The sequence below is a fragment of the Drosophila nasuta genome, chromosome 3 (assembly GCF_023558535.2).
Source record: "Drosophila nasuta strain 15112-1781.00 chromosome 3, ASM2355853v1, whole genome shotgun sequence".
NCBI classification, from domain to species: Eukaryota; Metazoa; Arthropoda; class Insecta; order Diptera; family Drosophilidae; genus Drosophila; species Drosophila nasuta.
Window position 1 is genome coordinate 34227986 of NC_083457.1, and position 21561 is coordinate 34249546.

Genomic DNA, 21561 nt, shown 5'->3' on the forward strand with positions numbered 1-21561 from the left:
TACAGAAATACACAAAAATTTCAAGCTGTTTATTTGTAAAATTAAAAGAGACTTGTGTAAATCAACAGGAAAATAAGAAACAATATTACTATCAAAGTTTTAAAAAAAGAAAACAAAATTTCTATTAACAATTTAAATAAATTACAAATTTCATTAAATTTGCAATCAAATTGAATTTGAAGCAATCAAAGTTCCGTGAAAAACTATGAAAACTGTACAAATTATCACACAAAACTATTGCAAGGGAAAGACCAGCGCATAATTAACTCTGTTAAGTCAACTTTCTTTAGACGGTTTTGTATATGTTTTTTTTAATTTATTTCATAAATTTACTGCTCATCTTCACTCAATAAACAACAACAGTAGCTAATGCAGCAGCAGCGGGATCAGCGGGAAAACTGAAGAAAATATCATTAGCTTTTCCACGGCGCATTTACATACAATTGCCTCTATACAAACTTATTGTTGTTATTGTCGAGTAGGGGAACTGGCCGCTGTGATAGGGAGACAAGAGAGTCTTCGGGGGGATTGGATTTGGTTGCTTTATAAAATAAGCAACTCATTAAATGCAAATTTCCTTTACAACAACACATTTTGTGTGTGTGCCGAACAAAAGAGCACTGCGCATATTTTTAAATCAATTTCGCTTTAGGATTTTCTTCACTTTATATTCCATGTTGTTATGGAATTTAAATTTGCATGTCAAGTGGAAGCATATTTCCAAATTTCAATCACAAAACTTAAAAGATCACATTGGAATAGACATTCTAAGAGCAGCAGCCAAAATACACAACACTTTGATCGTACATTTTGAAGTAGTTTGCATTAGTAATTTACTATTTATTTTGGGGTTTTGATTGGCACGCGAAAAATACCGAAAATCAACAAAACAAAACAAAACAAACCCGAAAAGTCTCTCTGTTATTTCGACTTAAACACGCGAAACGCGAAAGTCAAACTGAATGCCAAATTCAGGGGGCATTTTTTTAAAGTAAACTATAGCAAATGCAAACTGAGAGAGTCAGCGATAAAGAGGAAAGAGAGCGCCTTTTACTGAGAGCAACCCCCTGGCAGATCTTATAAATAGTCAAATGAAATAACAAAGAAATCAACGTCGATCTTCTCCCTCTGCTGGGGAGGAATTGAAAGCCCAAAAGATGAGCACTGGGCACCGAGAGAGAGAGAGCGAGAGAGAGAGAGAGCAACTGGGGAACTATATGGAACTGGCCTTTCAATCAACAATTTGCCATATGTGCGCCATCAATGTACATTTACGTATACATCTTCGTACACTCGCCACATATGGTACAATATTCAGCGAGGGGTGTTCAATAAATATAAGAAAATAATATATATATGTACAATGTTTAAATTAAAGGATTATTTCATTACCAATTACAAAAATGTAGTAAAGTGATAATAATACCAATCTCATTTTAAATCTTTTGTGATCGACACCTTTATATAGTAATATAGCTTCTTCTTCTTACAAAGTTTTTGAGCTACCCTCTCTGAACTCGCACTCGCATAATTATGAGGCATTCCATACCCAAATGCGACTCCCCCTCGAACAAAAGCGCAAGTGAATAAGCACGGACTCAAGCCATGTGAGCGCGCTCACTTAGTAACACCGCAACCGGGACAACACGCATACGGGCTCAACGATGGACACGCGCCGTCATCAGAGTAGAGGAGCAGTCTCTGCTCTCCCTCTTTCTCTCTCTCCCACTCTTTTCCTGTACGTGCGTGTCATGCGTCTGATGTCATATATAGTCAAAAGATGGAGGAGATTTCCCTCGGAGAGACTTTTGCTTATTGGCTTCTGGTTCCGGTTCTTCTTCTCTTTCTACGATGGTCGGTCGGTCGGTCGGTCGTTGTGCCGTTATAATGCCGACTACTAATTGACTGGCTAATGAAAATTTCTAACAAAATTAACGGCATGGAAAATGTTAAGAAGCGGAAAACGGGAAAACTATTCGTTTTCCAAATGAACTTGAAATTGTGCGTGATTCTTGTAAAGGTTCATGATTTATTTTTGTATGGTTTTTATAGTTGCCCCTCCCCAGCACTTACATATTTACTATATCATATAAAAAAAAAGGGCCTTGTTAATGTTAGAAACTTCCGTTTTTCGTGGCTGATGGTGTCAAGTACCGTTTTGAGTGGCTCTCTCAGAGATTCTTAACGAAAAGTCTGCAGATACGATCAAATCAAAAATAATAAATATTTATGGTACGAACATTTAATTTTTAAAATTTTCAGAAGTACTGTATTACAATTTTCTTTTTATTACTTTAGTATTTTTGCTAGTTTTATTTTATTATTACTTCAAAATAATTCATATTGGAAATATTGTTTGGTTTATTTACAATTATTTTTTTATGGTTTTTTTTTTTTGGAATTCATTATTTTTGTATTTTTAGTTTTATTGAGTATTTTATGAAAAGCAATGTTTAAATATAATCAAAGTTTATAAGCTCGATTATATTTTTCTTTAATTTTATTGCAATCGGCCTATGCAGCCCCTTTTTATTCAACCACAAACTTCAATTTCAGATCAATCAAACTTTTGATATCGTTGTTTTCGATTAGCCGGCTGAGTGGTCATAAGCCATAGACCGATGAATCGAGCCAAGACACGTAAGGCGTTTACAACAGACGCCGCAATTAGCGTCGCTTTGTGGTCGTCTTAATTTTCATATTGAATAATCGCTTAATGAGACGCACACACACACACGTTTAGATTTATGCGAAACACCTGACACAACTGATAAGCGATCGATATGTGTTTCCGATAAACCACAATCGATAAATATTTGGTCAAATTAAATTTACACTTGGCACATTTTCCTTCTTGCACGAATATTTATTGCAAATTATTTAGCACCCACCACAGAAAGGTAAAAACAACAACATCGACAGCAGCTGCTGCAGTTGGCGTCTTTTGCATTTTCCGCACAAATACAAAAACAATAACACACGCTATCGAGCAAGCGAGGTAGCAAACGTGCTCAGTCAAACACGCAGAGAATAAACGAACAAGCAAGCGAGCGAGCGAGCGAGAGAGAGCAAGAGAGAGCGCAACTCCCCCAGCCAACGCGAGGCGGCCGTCTATTTATTTTTTTCCCGTTGTTATCGCTCTGTCCGTTGTGCACGCGGCAAGAGTTAAATGCAATCTGAGCGCAGAGCGAGCAAACGAACCACGAACCAAAAGCAAAAGCATAGCACATTGGCGTCGACGCCAGCAGCGACGCTAGCTACCAACACTAGGCACAAGCTAACTTGTTGGGTGCCGTTGACGTCGCAGTCGACGTCGCAATTTCTTTGCTGTTGTACAACGCGTAGTAGTCGTTGTGGTTGTAGTTGTAGTTGTGACTATGTAAGCAGCCGAAAAAGCGACTAATGCGACTTAGCAAGGGAAATTTGCAATGAAATTTCAACATGGAAAAGGCTTAAGAATGTACAATGAATTAATCAAAATAATGAATGCCATTACAAGCTTGTTACGAACCAGCTGATTATGTAATAGAAGGAATAGTTATGTTTGATAGACATTTGTTTGGTCTGCGCTACTTAAGAAACCCGTTGCTAAGCACCCTCAACTCGACCCTCTTAAGTGGGGAGTTCTACGAGGAGCGTCGTCGTCGTCGTCACAGCAACAACTCAAATAAACAAACTACATTTTGTACACAAACTCGACCGCAAAATAAAAATAAACACAACTATAAAAAAAACCGCAATTGCAGCTGCATGCAGACTATTTATATGCGAATATAGCTGGGATCGATCGAAGAAGTATAAGGCGCATAATTAAATGCCAATTGTTTGAATAATCCAATGCATATTAACAACAATTTCATAAGATCAACGAAACAAATATCATAAATTTGCATGAGTTTGCAGAGAGAGAGAGAGAGAGAAAAGTCAACTTAAAGCTCAATGTGTGTCACATGCAGATAAGCAAATGATAAAAAGCTGATAACAAAGTTGCGAACAAGTTCTTCGACTCTTTTCTTTCTGGGTTATTATGATCGAGCTACTTCATTTTGTGCAAATTTCATCCGACCAAGTCGATTAACTAGTTCCATTCCATTTGATAAGATTAAAGCAACTCTATAAAGTGAACTAGCTGGCGTAATACTCGGTAAACACATTACTTTTGCCCACTTAAGTGACTAAGACTAAGTGCAATCATCATCACTAGCTTCCTCCATCATTCTTCCACTGCTTCACAACCACTTCCTTTAATCGCAAATGCTGAAAAAGTTCAGCGTGATTTCATTCGCACGTAGGACGTAATTGTTAACTCCCAGCGTCTCCTGTCTCATTATTTATAATAAATAATTTGCGCGATAAAAATACAAAACAAAAACAAAAGCAACACCAAAGTTGGCGATTTTTTGGTGCGGCAAGTGCGCGAACTAGTTGACTATTAATGTAACGCCCGTTTGCCTTGTACAACCTTGCGAAAAGCAAAGCTAAAGCAAAGCAAAACTAAAGATTATCGCAAGAGTCGTGGCGAAGATACCCTATATAAGTAGTATATAGAATGGACAACATTTATTGTTTTATATGCGCTTTTATGATGAGATAATGAATTCAATAAATTAGCTAGAGATTCCTAAGAAGTTTCTAATAATTATAAATATAACAATACCCTTTAAAAGAGGTATATAGAATGGATTGAAATTATTTTTATTTTAAATGTAATTTACGATGAAATTATACATTCAATATAATAACTAGATATTTCCATTATTTAGAAAACATAAATCAATTAAGAATGGGACAACATTTTTTATAATGAAATTATGATTTCAATCAATCAAAATAGATTCTTAGAAGTTTCCATTATTTTCAAATGGAATAATATCCTATATATCCAGGGATAACAATTTTCATGTGCAACGTTTAATATTATAATCCTTTTAAATAAGAAAACAAATTTATTAATAATAAGGAGATAGCTAGAGATTCTATTGAATACAATATACAATAACTAAAGATTCCTTGAAATTTATATTGTTTGAAAATATAAAAAATCAATTTTGATTTTTAAACAGATTTTAACATATTGAGCATTGATGTAATCGAAATAGAAAACTCCTCTTTAAACCGATTGCAAAATAATAAGCATATGATGCGATCTAAATAAAATTCGAACAATTTTGCACAGCAAAACGTAACAAGTTATTTTTATAACATCTCATTTTTATTGCAACAAAATAACCCCATTTTTCTCCAATTTATGGGGTATTAAAAGCGGCTTAAAACAGCTACAAGCAAAAGTCACAGTCGAAATCTGACGTAATAGGCAAACGGACAGACAGACGGACAAACGAACAGCAGGCGTAGGATTTGAGTTGTTGTTGATATTATTATTATTGCCACGCCCTAAGTTCGAGTGACGCCCCCCGTGTGGGAAACCAACATAAACATTTTATGGCCAATTCTTTTTGCGATGTTTCGCCGCAGATAGGCAAACAGTTCTTTTGGGCCCGTAAGCTCGCAGGTGTTGAACTCATTGTCTCTCGCCCGGCAGAAAAGTTAGATAATAAACTTGCGGCATACGTAAATACTTTACTTTACTTTACTTTACTTACTACGCTCGTCTATAAACAGTTAGATATGTATTTGATTGTCTGTTGTTCTTGTCTTGCTTACCTGAAAGCAAAGTGGGAAAATGTACAAATTATTATCTGATAAACCATAAAGAAATGTCGAGTATATGTTGGGTTGATTACAATAAATATTTGAGAGCTTTGTAAGAAGCAGTAAAATAAATAATTAATAAGCTGCATAAACGTATAGAAAGTACACCTAATGAATAGAGTAGTAATAAGCTAATAAAAAATAGCATAAAAACAATATTCAGCACTAAAATTGCCATATCAAGTATACGCATTATATAGCTTGATAGATAACTGTTGTAGTAAACTATATATACATGTATCAATAGTTCATAAACAGTAATTATAATGCAATATATGTGTTCATATCTTTTAGATCTCACAGATGATAATTAAAAAACGATAACTTATTAAATCAGAAAATGTATTTATTAATAAAGATTATATTTGATGCAACTTCGAAATAAAAACATATTTAAAATCGTCTATAAAACCTCGTCTATTGACTGTTATTATTGTAATCTTCTTCTTTTCTTTAATCTTCCATTTTACACTTAACTACAACCTCCTGAATCAGAAAATTAACATATGTGATTATTAATTAAATATTATATTTGAAGCCACAACAACTTTAAAAGAAACTTTCCCAACTAACATATTAAAAATATTTATGCTGTCTTTCAGTTTCTGCATATAATGAATGTTATTAATGTAATCTTATAAACAATTTTTCCTTTTCCACTTAACTACAATTTCCTGATTCAACAAATGTAGTATTTATTAATTAAAGATTATATTTAAATCAATAAAAAAAAAACAACGAAAAAACTTCACCTTACATATTTAAAAGAGTTCATAAAACCTTCTCTATCAGTTCTTAACTATATTGCCCCTTATTATTTCAATCTTTTAAGCAAGTTTCCCTTTTCCCGCTTGACACTTTAACGTTTTGTTAAGCGCATAATTCGAAAATTGTGATAAATTGTAAGTCGCATTTGCATTAATTATAATAATTGCAACAGTTTATGCCACAATTTGTTGCGTCTTGCGACGCGTGGGTTGCGCTTCGCTTTGTTTCTCAGCTCAGCTCAGTTCAGCTGAGTGTTTCAGTTTCAGTTTGAATTTTCTGGGTCATCACAACATTTGGGTTAAAAATCGATTTTCGTTTATGATTTTTACTGTTTTGTCTTTTTCGCTGTCTCCCATCCATTTGTCTTCTTTTTACACATTTCGCCCTTTGCTTCGCCTTCTGTGTACTATGGACTTTGTGTTGTATGTTGTGTGGGCAGCAGGTGCCAGAAAATTGTTTAATCGATATGATGGAAGAGCAAGCAATTTGTTGTTGTCCTATTATACTAGATACATTCGACTTGCTGTTAATGGATCGATCTGCGAGCATACCATGAAAAATAGGCCTTTTTAAGGGATTAACTAGAGACACATGGAAATGTTGAAATGACAGCGAAAAGTAAGCAAGATTTTCAAATACAATCTAGCGAAGAATTTCTATAGAAAATTATAAACATTAAACCCGCTAAATTGAAGAAAATTTTTATCAGTTTCAAAACTGCGAAGTCTATTTTATTTGTATAAGGATATAACAAATGGGTCTTCAAATAAAGCATTCAATGAAGTAGAAAAGATATGATAAAGATTTTCACTTAATTAGGAAAATTTAATACCTTTGAATACACACAAAATTACCAAAAATGTTTGTGAAAAATCAGTGAAATATTTCTTCTTCCAGAACAAAAAAATTTCCTACTTAAATTAGAAAAGCTTCAATTCCTTTCCTTGTACTTTTCATGACCCACTCAAAGTATCATAAAGCATTTTAAGAAGCTGTAAAACTTTTTACACTTTTCACCTTCAGGGAAACCCGATCAAAGAGTTTTCTTTTTTGGTTGCTTGGACTTTTCCAATCTTTTTCCTATACCTCGTATTATCTTGTACGCTTCGGGCTAATTGTCAATGCTCTGATTGCCTCGGTGGCAACAAGAAAGTGAAAAGCAAGAGATGAAAATGGAATAGAAAAGAACCTCAAAAGGTGTGTTAAGCCCGTTGGACGCATTTAATTAGCTAAGGTCAGTTGGGTTCGGGGTTTGGCCTGGAACAGACACTTGAGGAAGTAACTAAGAAAAAAAAGAAACAGTGACTTTTATAGTGCATTCAATTGCATAAGCAAAGCTCCCCTCGAGCTCTATGTCTGAAGTATCTGTCAGATCGGCTCCCACAACTCTTCCCAGACACGTCGCCAGATTACCATCTGTGTCACAAGTGTGAGTGTGTCTGAGAAGGGGGAGACTCAAGGGGAAGCGGCGACGCACTTATGCAATTATAACTGTAGGCATTCGAGTATGTTAAACCGACAAAAGACAATGGCAATTGCAATTTGTTCAATTGTCGAGAGAGAGAGAGATCTTTCGGCATTTAAGTGGAGTACGAGTATCTGAGAGACTTTGGGTATCGCTCTTGCAGCAAAGATGACGACACCAAGTTGCAACACGCAATTTCTCAATTTATCCGCAGGAAAATACAAACACACAAATACATAGAAAGTTGAGGGATTTATGGTGTAGAAACTAAAGCGGATGCTAACACTTTGAAAACATTAAATCGAGTTCTTAAATTGTGTACACTTTTTAATTAATCTTTTTTAAGGTAACTTGAAATTTTCAGTCTAATCGGATCAAAAATAGCGAAGATGTTAAGAAAAAGGTAAAGCAACCACGTTTCAAAGGTGTTGTGGTGCATGTCTCGCTGCTGGCGGTTTGTGTCTGGGCTAAGCAACTTTAATTACAACAATTTGAAGATCTCTAGACCTAGTTCTAGTTCCAGAGATTGTTTTTCACCTAGTTCTTAACAATTAAACACGAACTACAACTGCAATTGAAACTGCTTTTCCCGTCATCTCGTTGCAGATTTTCCTTTTTCTTGTATTTTTTATTTTGCATGTCGCATTTCCTTATCAATTAATTGCTTTTGCCCTGCTTTTCGCTCATTTTGTATGCAACGCCAACGTTTCACACAACAATCAACGACGCCCTTCAATCGCCGCACATCTCGCATTGCAAATGATCTGACTTGCCACATGCCGCACGCCACTTGCCACCTTTTGCTTCGGTCCTGAGTGCCTGGCATTTCCGTTTCCCGCTTGGCCTGTTGCATAAAAGAACAATCAAAGGTCTTCAAATGATTCGTACGTGATATTTTTGCGTAAAATTTTTGCCATTTTCTGTTGTTGTTGTTGTTGTTTCTGTTTTTTGTTTTCTTATTTTTTCCTGCGTTTTGGAATTTTCCTCACTTCAGGTGCAAGTGAACACCTTTCATTTTCCATTCACCACAGCTCTTAAATGATTGTGTTGTTGTTGTTTTTATTGTTGTTGCCACTGCTGCTGCACTTACTCCTTTTATTTTGCTTTTCGAAAATTTACAAATAATTACATGCAACAGCAGCCCGTCGACGATAAAAAATCCATTTACAATTTACACCTGTCGCCAGATACTCGACAAAAAAAAAAAAGAAAATTTGCATAACAACAGAATTCCTTTTATGGAACATTCGAATTCTCTCGACAATTACAAATTCCTGCCGGATATCTGTCCCTCTTCCCCCCCAAGACAATTTTGGTAGTTAAATTCAACGCAGTGCCAAAAATTGATGCAACAAAATTGTTTATTTGGTTACATCCGTTTAATTGTCTGGCTATCGGCGCCTAAATCTCAGAGACTAAAAGAGCTGAAGTTAGTAAATTTGTTGGCAATAATCATATTATTAAAATGCAGTTCAAGACTCTTATTATATTATTCTTATTATATTATTCTTATTATTATATTATTATATTATATCACTTTTAAATCTAAATAAAAGTATCCTAAATGCATTTAAGGAGTCTTTTTCAACAAAATTTTTTTTGAAAAAAAAGTAAAAATTTAGAAATTGTTTTATGTGGTGTTTTTCTTCATGCTTTTATTTATTATGACAACATTAACAAAATCTTAACTCCAACTTCATTTTTAAATCTAAATAAAAGCGTTTAAAATGCATTTAAGCATTATTTTGCAACATAATGTTGTTTACTACAAAACATTAAAAAAAACTGTTAAAATAGTTAAAATGTATTATGACAACATTAACAAAATGTTAGCTTTACTTTCAAGTCCAATCAAAAGCGTTAAAAAATTGATTACTTTGCCATTTGTCAAACATATTTATTAACGACACATAAATGCAAATGGGAAAGCTGAAATGTACACGAACATTCGATCACTTAATGATCGCAAATCAATAGTCGAATATAATCAGTTACCGAGGAAGAAGATAAGCCACAGTAAATGAAATGACGACCTCATTGGCACCAAGTTTGGGTGAGCGAGCAGCGGGCTAAGTAATTGGCAAGTCGCGTCTTAACTTCACTTCTCTTCACTTCACTTCAGCTTCAGCTGGCCTGAAATGCAATTCAAGTCAATTTCAATGACCTTGGGGCGTCGTTGCACTCGCTGCGAATTCGAATCTCTTTCCTTTTTCGGTATTTGGCCAATTTTCATGCCAGCATTTTATATAATAACGAGGCAAAACAGGAGAGCTAACTGAAGAGGAGAGTGCAACCCACACCAAATAAAGAGTTTCACCTGCCTGCCACCTAACCACGAATTGTGTGCAGTTAAAACAATCAAAGACAAAGACTCCGACGAGAGGGAAAACATGTTTTTCTGTGACTTTGTAGCGGGCGAATTTCAAGTGAAAATACACTTTTCCAGCTACCATGTTGAACAACACGAACAAAAACAAGCAAACTGAATTGCGGCGACGTTGACTGAATTGGAATTTGGTCATTAATGAATTGGCCAAAATTGACTGCCAAATCGGTAGCCTAAATGTGTCTTCAATCTGTCAATTTGTCAACGCTTTTGTCATCGCTGGTCAAGTGCAATTTTTGCGTTTCATCGGCATCAGATTTCGTTATCGATTTCAAAGAGACATTGAAATCTACCGAATACCCATGATTTTTAAGACCAATCATGCAAGAGTCTGCGAATTATGACATTGCAAATTTTTGAGATCGTGTTCGCGGAACGGATTCCCGCATTTTTGTAACGATTTGTGCAACAAAAGTTGCAAAAGCGAATAGAGAATGAGACAGAGATAATGGGAGAGCAAACTAGAGAAGAAAATATCTTAGTCTGACAGTTATATAAAGTTGACTTACCCGATAATCGTAATCATGACGATTCTCCAAGCTTATGTCGCTGTACATGTCTTCAGTTGTATCACAGTTGGAACTACGGCCCGAGGAGTTGAAGCTCGATGATCTGTAAAGTTGGCTGCAAATTGAAAGTAACACGTTTAAATATCAATTCAATTAACACATTCAATTTAAGCCAACAATTAACATTATTTCAGAAATTTTAACATTACTTGCGTCTATTGTGAACATGTTGCTGCTAACAGTGGTTGGTGTCTGCGCTAACTCGACGAAAGAGTTTGCGAACGACGCAGTGCAGACATCAACCATACAAAGCCTAAGCACAGACATCAACCGCACACAGCCTAAGCGCAGACACAATCCACAGACAAGACAAAATCAAACTGTGGAATGCAATGCGCAGTGCGCACCGAACTGTGTTTAGCCAAGACACTGATAACTGAAAACCGCACAGTTAATGTAAAACGGTGACTCCAAAACTGTGACAGTGAATTTAATGGAATTAACTAACGTTTGAGTATTACTTAAGCGATTTTTTTGCAATATATTAACACTGTAACACTAATAACTGTTAAATTTGATAATATATTTGTTTACAACTCACCTGGCTAAGGCATTGGAACTTATCTGCCTGCGGCCGGAACTGAAATGAAAGCGATAAAAATAAAAAAATAGTTTAACGACGAAATAAATCGGATATTTAGAGAATCAAGTGTGCTCTTGCTTAAAAGAGTGCCCTTCAAGATGAAGCCAAAGCAAAGAAATTTCTATAGATTGATTGTGCCTTAAAGCAACTGCAAATAAACTATCTGGCATTGAATAAAGAGCAAAAGACAACGAAAAAAGACAACAACAAAAAACGACAAACACGTGATAAACAAATAAAGAAAAAAACAACATCAACAAAAGCGAAAAGGGAAAACAATAGCCACCCACGCGAGCGATTGACGCCTTCGCCTAGGCACACAGCAAAGTCAAAGAGAAACAGGTAAAAAGAAATACCAACAACAATGGCAACAAAACAACAATAGCAAGAAAATGCAGCCAAGAAATTGTAACAGCAACAACAATAACAGCAATATAACTGAGACGAAAATAACTAAAATTAAGTTGTAAAAGTGAAAAAGCAAGACATGGAAAATGTGTAAAGTGCATTTAGAGAAAATGTGTCAAACGGGAAAATGAAAATAAATGTGGAAATATTTTGCATTTTCAGGTGTTTGGGTGAAACTCATCAAGTGTGAAATGGGTGCAGTCAACAATTCAAATAAAATGCTTAGATAAATAAAGTTTTGTATAAACTATCTTTCTCTATCTCTTACTAACGCATTTGAGACCAATCCCTTATATACCAGCGCTTCTTAAACTGTATAGTTTGCAAAAAACGTGAGCAGCGTTTTTGTTATTGTGGATTTGTTGTTATTTTACCTGCTGCGGTTTGTTTAAACAGAGAACATATGGAAAACTCATGGAAAATATTCAATTTTCCGCCTGTGCATTTCTGTAGATAAGCAAAGCCGCAAAGCGGCAAATCAGTTTTTGCACTCTAATTGAATTAGAAAATCAACGCAAAAATGTTTGCCAAAATAAAACCGAACAACCTCAACAACACCAACCGCAGACTAACGAAAAATAAGATATATACATATATATATACACATATATATAGTATATTTTGCTTATTATGGGGGGCTGTGGCTCAGCCTTAGCTGCAGCCTCTCTCTCTCTCTCCCCTTACTCTTTTCCCCTAACAACTTCGACTAAGAGTGAACTCATTAACCCACTTTGTTGTTGTTGTTGTTGCTGCTGCGCTAGAAATATAATAAAATACAAAAAAAATATGTCTCATCTGGTTTATGACTTATTTTTAGCAACAACATAAAGTGTACAAGACCAGCACTACTCACAACAACAACAAAAACAAAAATAATCGTGGCAACAGCAGCCACAACAAGCATAAAAAGCAATTCATTCAAATTAGCAAGGTTTTGCCAAGCTGGAGACACAGATAACAATTTATAAAAATACAAAATAGATAAACTAAATTTGTATAAAAAACATGTAAATTGCGTGGCGAATATAAGATGAAAGTAAACAAAAAAAATATAATTAAGCATTACATTAAATAAAATATATAGTTAAGCCAATGAAAATAATTATATTGCAAAAACTCCTAAATATATAATTAATAAACTTGAAAAATTAAATTAAATGAAACGAAAATAATAATTAAATTGCATAAACTCGAAGATGAATAAATAATAAACTTAAAAAATTCAATTAAATTGCATAAACTTCAAAATGAATAATAAATAAACTTGAAAAATAAATGCGCTTTGCATAAAAATAATAATAATAAATAATTATCAATAACTGAACTAAATTATACTTCACAACACAAATTAAAGTACACAAAAAACATTAATGAAGATAAAAGCAAATAAAACAAAATAAAACACCATATTAACAAATTTAAAAAATCATAATAAACAACAATATTGTTGTACTGTTGTTTTTGTAAAAAATTGGCAATTGCGCATATTTGTGCGAAGTGTTCGAGCCGAACAACAATTTTAATGTGCCACACAAAGTTGCGCAATTTGAGCAACAATTTTCAGCATAATCAACGGAAAAACTAGTGGCGGAAAAGCTAGAAATTCGCAGCTGCGTGTCGAATTCGAATACCCTAATAAAATTGGGAAATTAAAGGTATTAAAAAGATCTAGTTTATAAATAAAAATATTTCGTATGACAAATTTAGATTAATTTTTATTTTTTCCCCATAAATGTATGTTTTGCTTGAGTATTCGTGTATACCCTATTCAATTATAAATAGAGTATAAATAACAACTGCAAATCGTCATCGAAAATGGGAATAAAATACACGTAAAATACTTATACTTGAGCTGTGCGGTTGGCTTTGAGTTTTTCTTTTGGTTTTTGCTTTTGCTTTGGTTCACAGCGCTTGGCATTTTATTGATGCAAATTGAAATTGGCATTAAATCGCAACGAAATGTGGCAGGTGGCAGGTGCAAATCAAAGTGCTCTCGACGCGGCATTAGAATGTGGCACAGTTGCACGACACAAGACATGCAACATCATCATCTATAAACCAGCAGGCCACAAATAAAAAAATAGTCGAAAATAAAACCGGCTACAAAAAGACAGCAGAAATAAATTTAACATTTGGTTGTTTAACAACTTTTCAATGCGTAGAAAATTTGATATCGCAAAACAAAAAATTATATATTCGTGCATTAAAATGAAACAACGAATAGCACAAAAACTGACAGTTAATTATAAAAACGATCAAGGTAATGACATGTAATCAACAAAAACAAAAAAAAAAACAAAAACTACGCATTTGGAAGGAAAAAAAACTGTTTAAACAAATTATGATTGAGGTCGCATTTGGTTTAACTGCCTTTTTTATATACATTTATATTTTTCGACTCGCTATCGATAGAAATTGTTGCTGGCATTTGGACAGCTGTGGCACCTACATTCATACATTCATACATACACACTCACATTCAAATTCATACATATTCAAACAACCAGAAGTAGGTGACCTTCGCTTTAAAATAATATTCGGGTTCTGCTCGTTTTTAGAAACACTTTGGAACACACGCTCGAATTGCAGTTAATTGAAACACGCCGGCCGGAAATTGCGGCAGACAGTTTTTTATGTTTTTTATTTCACATTACGATACTCTGCAATTAAATACGAGATGCCCTTTTCGGTGTTGCTCAATCGCCATCTCCCTCGCATTGTTTCCCGCTCGCACTCAGTCTTTCTTCTCTTCATTATTTTTCCTTTTTTTTTTATTTTTGTACTTTTATTTTGTCACATGCATTTAGCAAGAAGTTCTTAATGATCTAAGGAAATCATTTAATGACCTACAAGTTTTAACTTGCTCTTAAATAAAACTTTTAATATACTCTTTCTGTTAAAGTATTAACAACGTATCATCCAAATACATACTACATAGTTTCTTGAAATTAAATATATTAGTATTATATTCTATCATATTTCTATCTTTTCATGAACTTTTTATATTATTTTTGCCCCAACTTTTATGACTTTTGCTTTGTTTTATTTATGTAATATTTTCAGTTGACACGGAAGTATTATTGCTGACTGTCTTAAACTTGAACTTGTTTAAGTTAAATTTGCCACCCATCCTATTGTACTATATATCTCTAAATAGAGAATTTAGTATATATCATAATATACTTTATACCTTATATATATGTATATGTATATACCATAATATACCTTATACCTCATACCATAATATACCTTATATGTACCGTAATATACCATATATACTTCATATACTATATATACCTCATAAAACATTTAAGACTGCCTATATTTATATATTTTTATAAATGATTATTTTAAATGCATCCGTATATTTAAAATAATATTTACTATATTCTCTGCTCTTTGTCCCCTCACAATATGCCGTAATTGCATCAGCTATTATTTAAAAGGAAGTATTTAACTATGTAGGTATGCTCTTGTCATCCTTTGTCAGAATGTTTTCCTAGAAGTTCCCCCCACTTTATCGTTTAATCACCTCTCTCGGCACCCTCAGGCAGCGCATTCAACCTGAGCTCAGCCCTTGCAAGGAGTTTTGCAGTTCTCAGCCATCAAAGTGACAGTTGAAGAAGAGACACCGGTACAGGTCACACACACACCTGTTGAATGAATGTTTCTCTTCTCTACTCTTCTCGCTCCCTAAAAGCTGCGAGGCGCACGCTCAATTGCTGTGACTGCCCTTTCCCCTCCCTACAGCTCCCTTCTGCCAACGTTCCGCTTGGTTTACAGTTGAGAATTTTGTTTGGTTTAGCAAAAGGGTAAAAATATACGTATGAAAAAGCTTGCAAAAGTCATGTGTGTAGAGTGAATAGAAATTCATTAAAATTTTTATATAAGTTTCATATTCTTTGTTCAGTCAATGACATAACTAGTGGCTTCACTATAGAAGCGAGTTCGTTGCTCCTCGCTATCGAATGCTAACTGTATAGTGTGATGCTCTATTCAAATGCGATAGAGCTGTTTATCAAAAGGGATTAAATTGAAATATTTGTTTTTGGTTGTATATTTGGATTATTAAATAGAGACATGGAATATAGAATAAAATACTATATATGCAACATATACCACATATGCCATATATACTATATATACCACATATACCGTATATACCACATATAGCGTATATACCACACATGCCATATATGCCATATATACTATATATACAACATATATACCATATATACCAAATACACATATAACATATATACCATATACAACAAACGTTCCATATATACTTAGTCACGGTTTATAATGAGTCGTAAACAACTTTTTCAATTCTCCGATTCTGTGCGATTTCTATAAATATTTCTATCAATACAGCCACTCTATTCACAACTTTCTTTTCATTAGCAACTTCCACTTGTTTCCCACAAAACTTTGCTTACGGAAATATAATTAAAAAAAAGTCGCTTTGCTAGTTGAATTTTGGAATGCGGAGAAATGACAATAAGAAACGTTATAAAATGAGTTTTTCACCCATTGAAGTTTTTCCCGAAAAAAACAAAATAAATTAAACGGTACCAAGAGCACATTAAAAATGCCATAATACCATTAAAAAATAGTCGCGTTTCTCAGGGCATTTAATGAGCAGGTTTCGAGCGGACTTGAAAGGTGTGTTTAGAGTGACCATCCTTTGGTAATATTCCACAAAACAAAAAAACTGTTCACTCACATACTTGAGGCATCGAGGCGTTTCATTTGAAACTGCTTTGTGAAGTGCAAACAAACGCAATTTGCAAATATTATTCGAGTAAATGTGGGTCAATTTATAGAGTAGATACTACTTAGCATTGGGCCCCGCCTAATATGCTTAGTCAAGTGTTCGGGGTTTTGCATAATTTGCCATTTGATTGATTGACTCGCAGCGCAGCCACAAAAAATATGAAACATAAATATAAGCCGAGACGGCATAATGCAAAATAAAAGAAGAAATATCCGAGGGGAAAGAAAAGTAAAGTTCCATTGTCTGTGCGTTGAATTTTAAGCAGACAACCACAACGAAGTTCAAGAAACTCACAACTTTGGCTGATTATTTAATTTGTTGCTGTCTCGACGCCTACCGCGACCCCGCCTCTCCTCTCCACCGACTCCTTACCAGGGTAAGCTTTATAGCTGAAGAGGTAATCGTAATCATTAAAACTTTCGGTTGAGTTTGCTTTGACTGTCGGTCGCACGTTATGACTGCTTTGACTTTTACCTGAATCGCAACAGGTATTAACAAGTGCGTCAAACTGGTAACAATATTTACAAATACTTCACTGGAAGAGGGGATAGAAGAGCAAGGGGAATGCTGGCAAATAGTGTTGAGGCCAGTGGAGTAGAGCTAGTGAAACGCGACCCTTTGTCAGCTGACATGAAGCGCAGTAAAGTCTAATTAACAGCAGGTTGTTAAAATACGCAAATGACGGCACTTTGACAATGTTCCTAACAATTATTATATGTGGGGGAGCAGGCATTACCGAACTGATAAAACCAGTGTGACAATGTGTGAGATAAATCACAGCAACTACGAGCAAGTAGAGAACGATGATCTTAAGTAAATAAATATAGTTGAAATTTATAGTTGAATTTTATAAATATTTGATTATATATAGACTATATTTTGATATACTACTTTGGTAATATTGCTACATAATTCAGTACTATTTGATATACTGCAGTATTTTTATATACTGTATGATGACAACTCTACGTTTTAAGTTGCATACAAACAGAAACCATTCTCTACGGCTTAAATTGAATATACTAATAAAACTTAGTATTGTCTAATATATTCCATTAAAATATACACAAATCTATGTTTGATATACTACAGTATTTTTATAATACCGTATACCAATAAAATTATAATTCTTTAGTTCTATGTAGTACAAACAGAAACCATTCTCTAAGTTTTAAATTGAATCACATTTATCACTAATCACATTTATTGTCTTTTATATATTCCATTGAAAAACATGATTAATGACTTATAAATAGGGTTAATCTTGATATATCTTCCGCATTCAAACTAGCACACTAGCTATTCAGTTATATAATAATCTATGTATGAAAAAAAATCATGCTCCAAAGAATACAAAAATTATATAAACAGTTAAAAAAAAAAAATGCAAAACTACATAATGTCATACACAATGACTTTTATATTTATTGATAGATTGGCAAATGATTGCTTCATTTATCATAGTTAAGCAGCTAACCAAACGTTTTTCTTACCCAAGATTATTAAGCCATTAAAACGGTTATTTTCTAGTTAATGTCTTAAAGACATATTCCTAAAATTTTATAAGAATCGTTAGACTAAGATTTCAAATTTGTAGCACGATTAAATATGGCAAGTTTTCACTGCCTATTATTTTATTATAATTAGCCTAAAGATATTGCGAAAGCTATTTTTGCCTATAGTGACACTTTTTTAAAATGCTTATAGGAATATTTACTTATTTGTTTAAATATATTTCTGTGCTTCAGAAAGTTGCTATAGACTTTTCTTTCAATAATATTTTTGAGTCTTTCAGAAAGTTGTCATGCTACGTTTACGACGAAGGGAAAATCCATTGAAATACTTAATGCTCGGGTCAAGACAAATTCGCGATTGTTGCGATTTCCAAAGAAATATTGTGATCTAGGTAGGAGTCTCGAGCTGACTCACAAAGCCACACAATTGTTTACAGAAGCGAAAGTGTGTTTATTGTTATGTGGGTGCCAATTTGAATGTGTGTGTGAGTGTGTGAGGGCGTTGATGGGCGTGTCGCTTAGCTTTCGAGTTTCTTAAGAATTAGCAGACATTTCAACAATGCTTTACATGACATTTAGGTGCAACAACAAATAACCACAACTAGAACAACATTCAACGAAATTATCGTCAAGTATACGCACATTTTTCTCAAATGACTGCGGTCATAAGGAAAATACTCAAAATATTCATCATCCATATGTGATTGTGTTGCCTCGTCTTCGTATTTGATTGTTCATTTAATTTGGTTTTATCTTTGCAATTAGCTCATTTCTTATCGTCTTGGCCATTGGCCGCATTGCTCGTCATTCAAATGGCCTTTTCTCAGATAAGATAAGTCTGTTAAGAAATATTTTACAAAGCAAATTCATTGAATTATCTCTGTTTCCACTTGATTTAAGCCGTTTACACTGGACTGCGTCAAGTGGTTTCACAATGCTGTTTACACTGCACAACAGGACACTTTTTAAGACACTTTACACTTCCTGGTTAAAGATTTTTATGCAACGTCAATTTATTTCGATCATTTAGTTGATGTACATCCCATTTACACACGCTTGCAACATTTTTCAGCGGTTTTTTTCCTACAAAATTTTCAGCACTTTTGAAGCTCAGTTTTGTGTTCGATTTTACACTTTCGCAAGAGGCCACGCTTCACTTTTCATTACAAATCAACTACAACACGAACGAACGAACAACTACAACAATAGACAATTGCATTTGTAGCGCCTCTGTGTCTGTGATTTATGGCTAATATTTCATAGACACGCGTTTTTCTTCATTGCAGCTTTCTTAGCTCTGATAACGTCGTTAAATGCCCCCGTCCGAAAGCGAAAATGAAAACTGAAAATCGACATCCAACAACATCCAACCGACAACCGAAAAAAGTGAGTAAAAGCAAAATCAGAAGACAACAATAGAAAATCAAATGCGATCACAGTCTGTCTGCCGTTGCTCTTCCTTCAACGCCTTTTGATCAACTACCAATGAAATTGTGCACCAACTGTTAACCGACTTTTATGGCTGCTTAAGTGTAATTAAGGCTATAAAACGATTTGATTTTGATTGATGCATTGCGCGCTCTCTCACAAAGGGTGTGCAATAAACACAACCACAGACACAGAGACACAGTCACACACACACAGATACACATACACATTGATGCACTTAGTCAGAGTGTTTGGAAAAGAGAAGTCTACGCTGTCTGCTGCGGTCTTCTCTTTTTAATAGATCTTATGGACGGCCACGTCGAATTGTTGATTGCAGTTCTTCGATTATTCAACTGTTTAGTTTGTAATTAATCAAGTGAATATACTTTTGACGTATATGCTGAAGCAAAAGATACACTCAAGTTACGGATTGTTTGCATTTTTAATTGCATTATATTACGATTAAAATGTTAAATTGACAACAACACATATTTAAATTTTTTTGTTTAAACTGCAAATTCTTCAAAATCTTTTTAGTGATTTATTTTATTTTATGAATTCACATATTATTTTATTTATTTTGAGGTTGTTGAAGTGTAGAAACTTGTCTGCTTTCTTATTTCGCATTATTTAACTAAATTTCAGCTGCAAATATTATTAAGGAAAAATTTGCATCGCTTTCAAGTTTTTTAAAGACTTTACAAAACACATTTGAAAGGGTATCGACAGCCACACAATTATGGCCAGTATAAGAATTTTCGTGAGTGTTTTGATTTGGTTTTTTTGTATTTCTTGATTTTAATGTTGATGTAAGACATTGCAACGCGTGCAACAAAAGGGCGTGGGCAATACATTTTTGACCACGTGTGTGTGTGTGTGTGAGTGAGTGAAGACATGTCAGAGACAGAGGTGTGTGTGTTGTCTATCTGATTGAGTGTGTGCTGCTGCTGCTGCTTTGCTGTGCGAGTCTCTCTGTAGGCATGTGCAACAATGACTCTCAGCTTCGTCAGTTTCGGCCCGTTCGTCAGTTGTTGACGCTTGTTGCAGTCATTAAGGCGTGACGCCGTAAATTACCAAAGTGTAAGCAACAGCTACAGCAACAATAACAACAGGAGCTACGACACCAACAACAAGCACTTAAAACGATAACTCGTTGTAAATAGTAATAGTAATAACAACTAAAACGCGCGCTGCGTTTTCTATTCCATGGAAAGCGAAATTTATGGCCAAAAAATCTTAAAATATTTCATTATTTTTTTCTGTATTTTAGTTTTAATTTTTTGCTGCTCGTTTTCGCGCATTCTTCGCGCTTAATAACACAAACAGCGAAGCAATAACGTAGACAACAATAAAGAGGAGTCACAAACAACGCAAAAAAACTAAAAAACTTTAGCAATGTTTCGCATACGACGCGTTGTCCGCTTTCACATACTTTTTATTATGCTGCTGCGGAATTTTGTGTAGATTTTTATAATGCCACACCGGAACCGAGTGTGACTGACGATGGATGCGATTCAGTCTCGAGTCGGATGTGAATACAATAACACAACACAACAACAAACACGCACGAACAAATGTTTGATGCGAAATTCAACGTAACGAAAAATGCCAACTGCACGCGTTTGCAGCAAGTTTCAAACTAAAAATCAACGCAAAATGCCGCTGCCAATCTGAAAATGCGGCTAACAAACAGGTTCGACGCAACCAAAAACACACATAGCGAGAGCGTGAGAGCAATGAGCGCAACCTCGATTATGTGTGTGGAGAGTGGCAGAGAAAGAAAGAGAGAGCGAACAGTGGCCGAACAGGCAACCAAAACATAATAAACAAACCAGCTAGCGATGGGCAAGTGCAGTCTCTCACTATGCTCTCTGAGAGAGCGAGAGACGAAGTGCACGCCACTCTACAAAATAAAACTATTTGCTATGGCGCTAAGGTGAGCGTGGGAGAA

At 34.6% G+C, this 21561-nt stretch overlaps 1 protein-coding gene across 9 annotated transcripts in view; it reads right to left on the reverse strand.

Annotated features, from left to right (window-relative positions):
- The window catches only part of LOC132790634 (rab11 family-interacting protein 3), a 50816-nt gene that overhangs the window by 12164 nt on the left and 17091 nt on the right, over positions 1 to 21561 (reverse strand). For 4 of the 9 annotated variants that reach the window (XM_060799244.1, XM_060799243.1, XM_060799242.1 and 1 more), the window contains 2 exons: positions 11442 to 11480; positions 10841 to 10955 (listed from right to left, as the gene is read on the reverse strand). In XM_060799244.1, the coding sequence (XP_060655227.1) occupies positions 10841 to 10955; positions 11442 to 11480 (154 nt within the window). Of the gene's footprint in view, positions 1 to 905; positions 961 to 2891; positions 3154 to 10840; positions 10956 to 11441; positions 11481 to 18824; positions 18944 to 21042; positions 21211 to 21561 lie in introns of those variants that run through there. The other 5 variants (XM_060799241.1, XM_060799239.1, XM_060799248.1 and 2 more) reach the window with 4 other exon arrangements.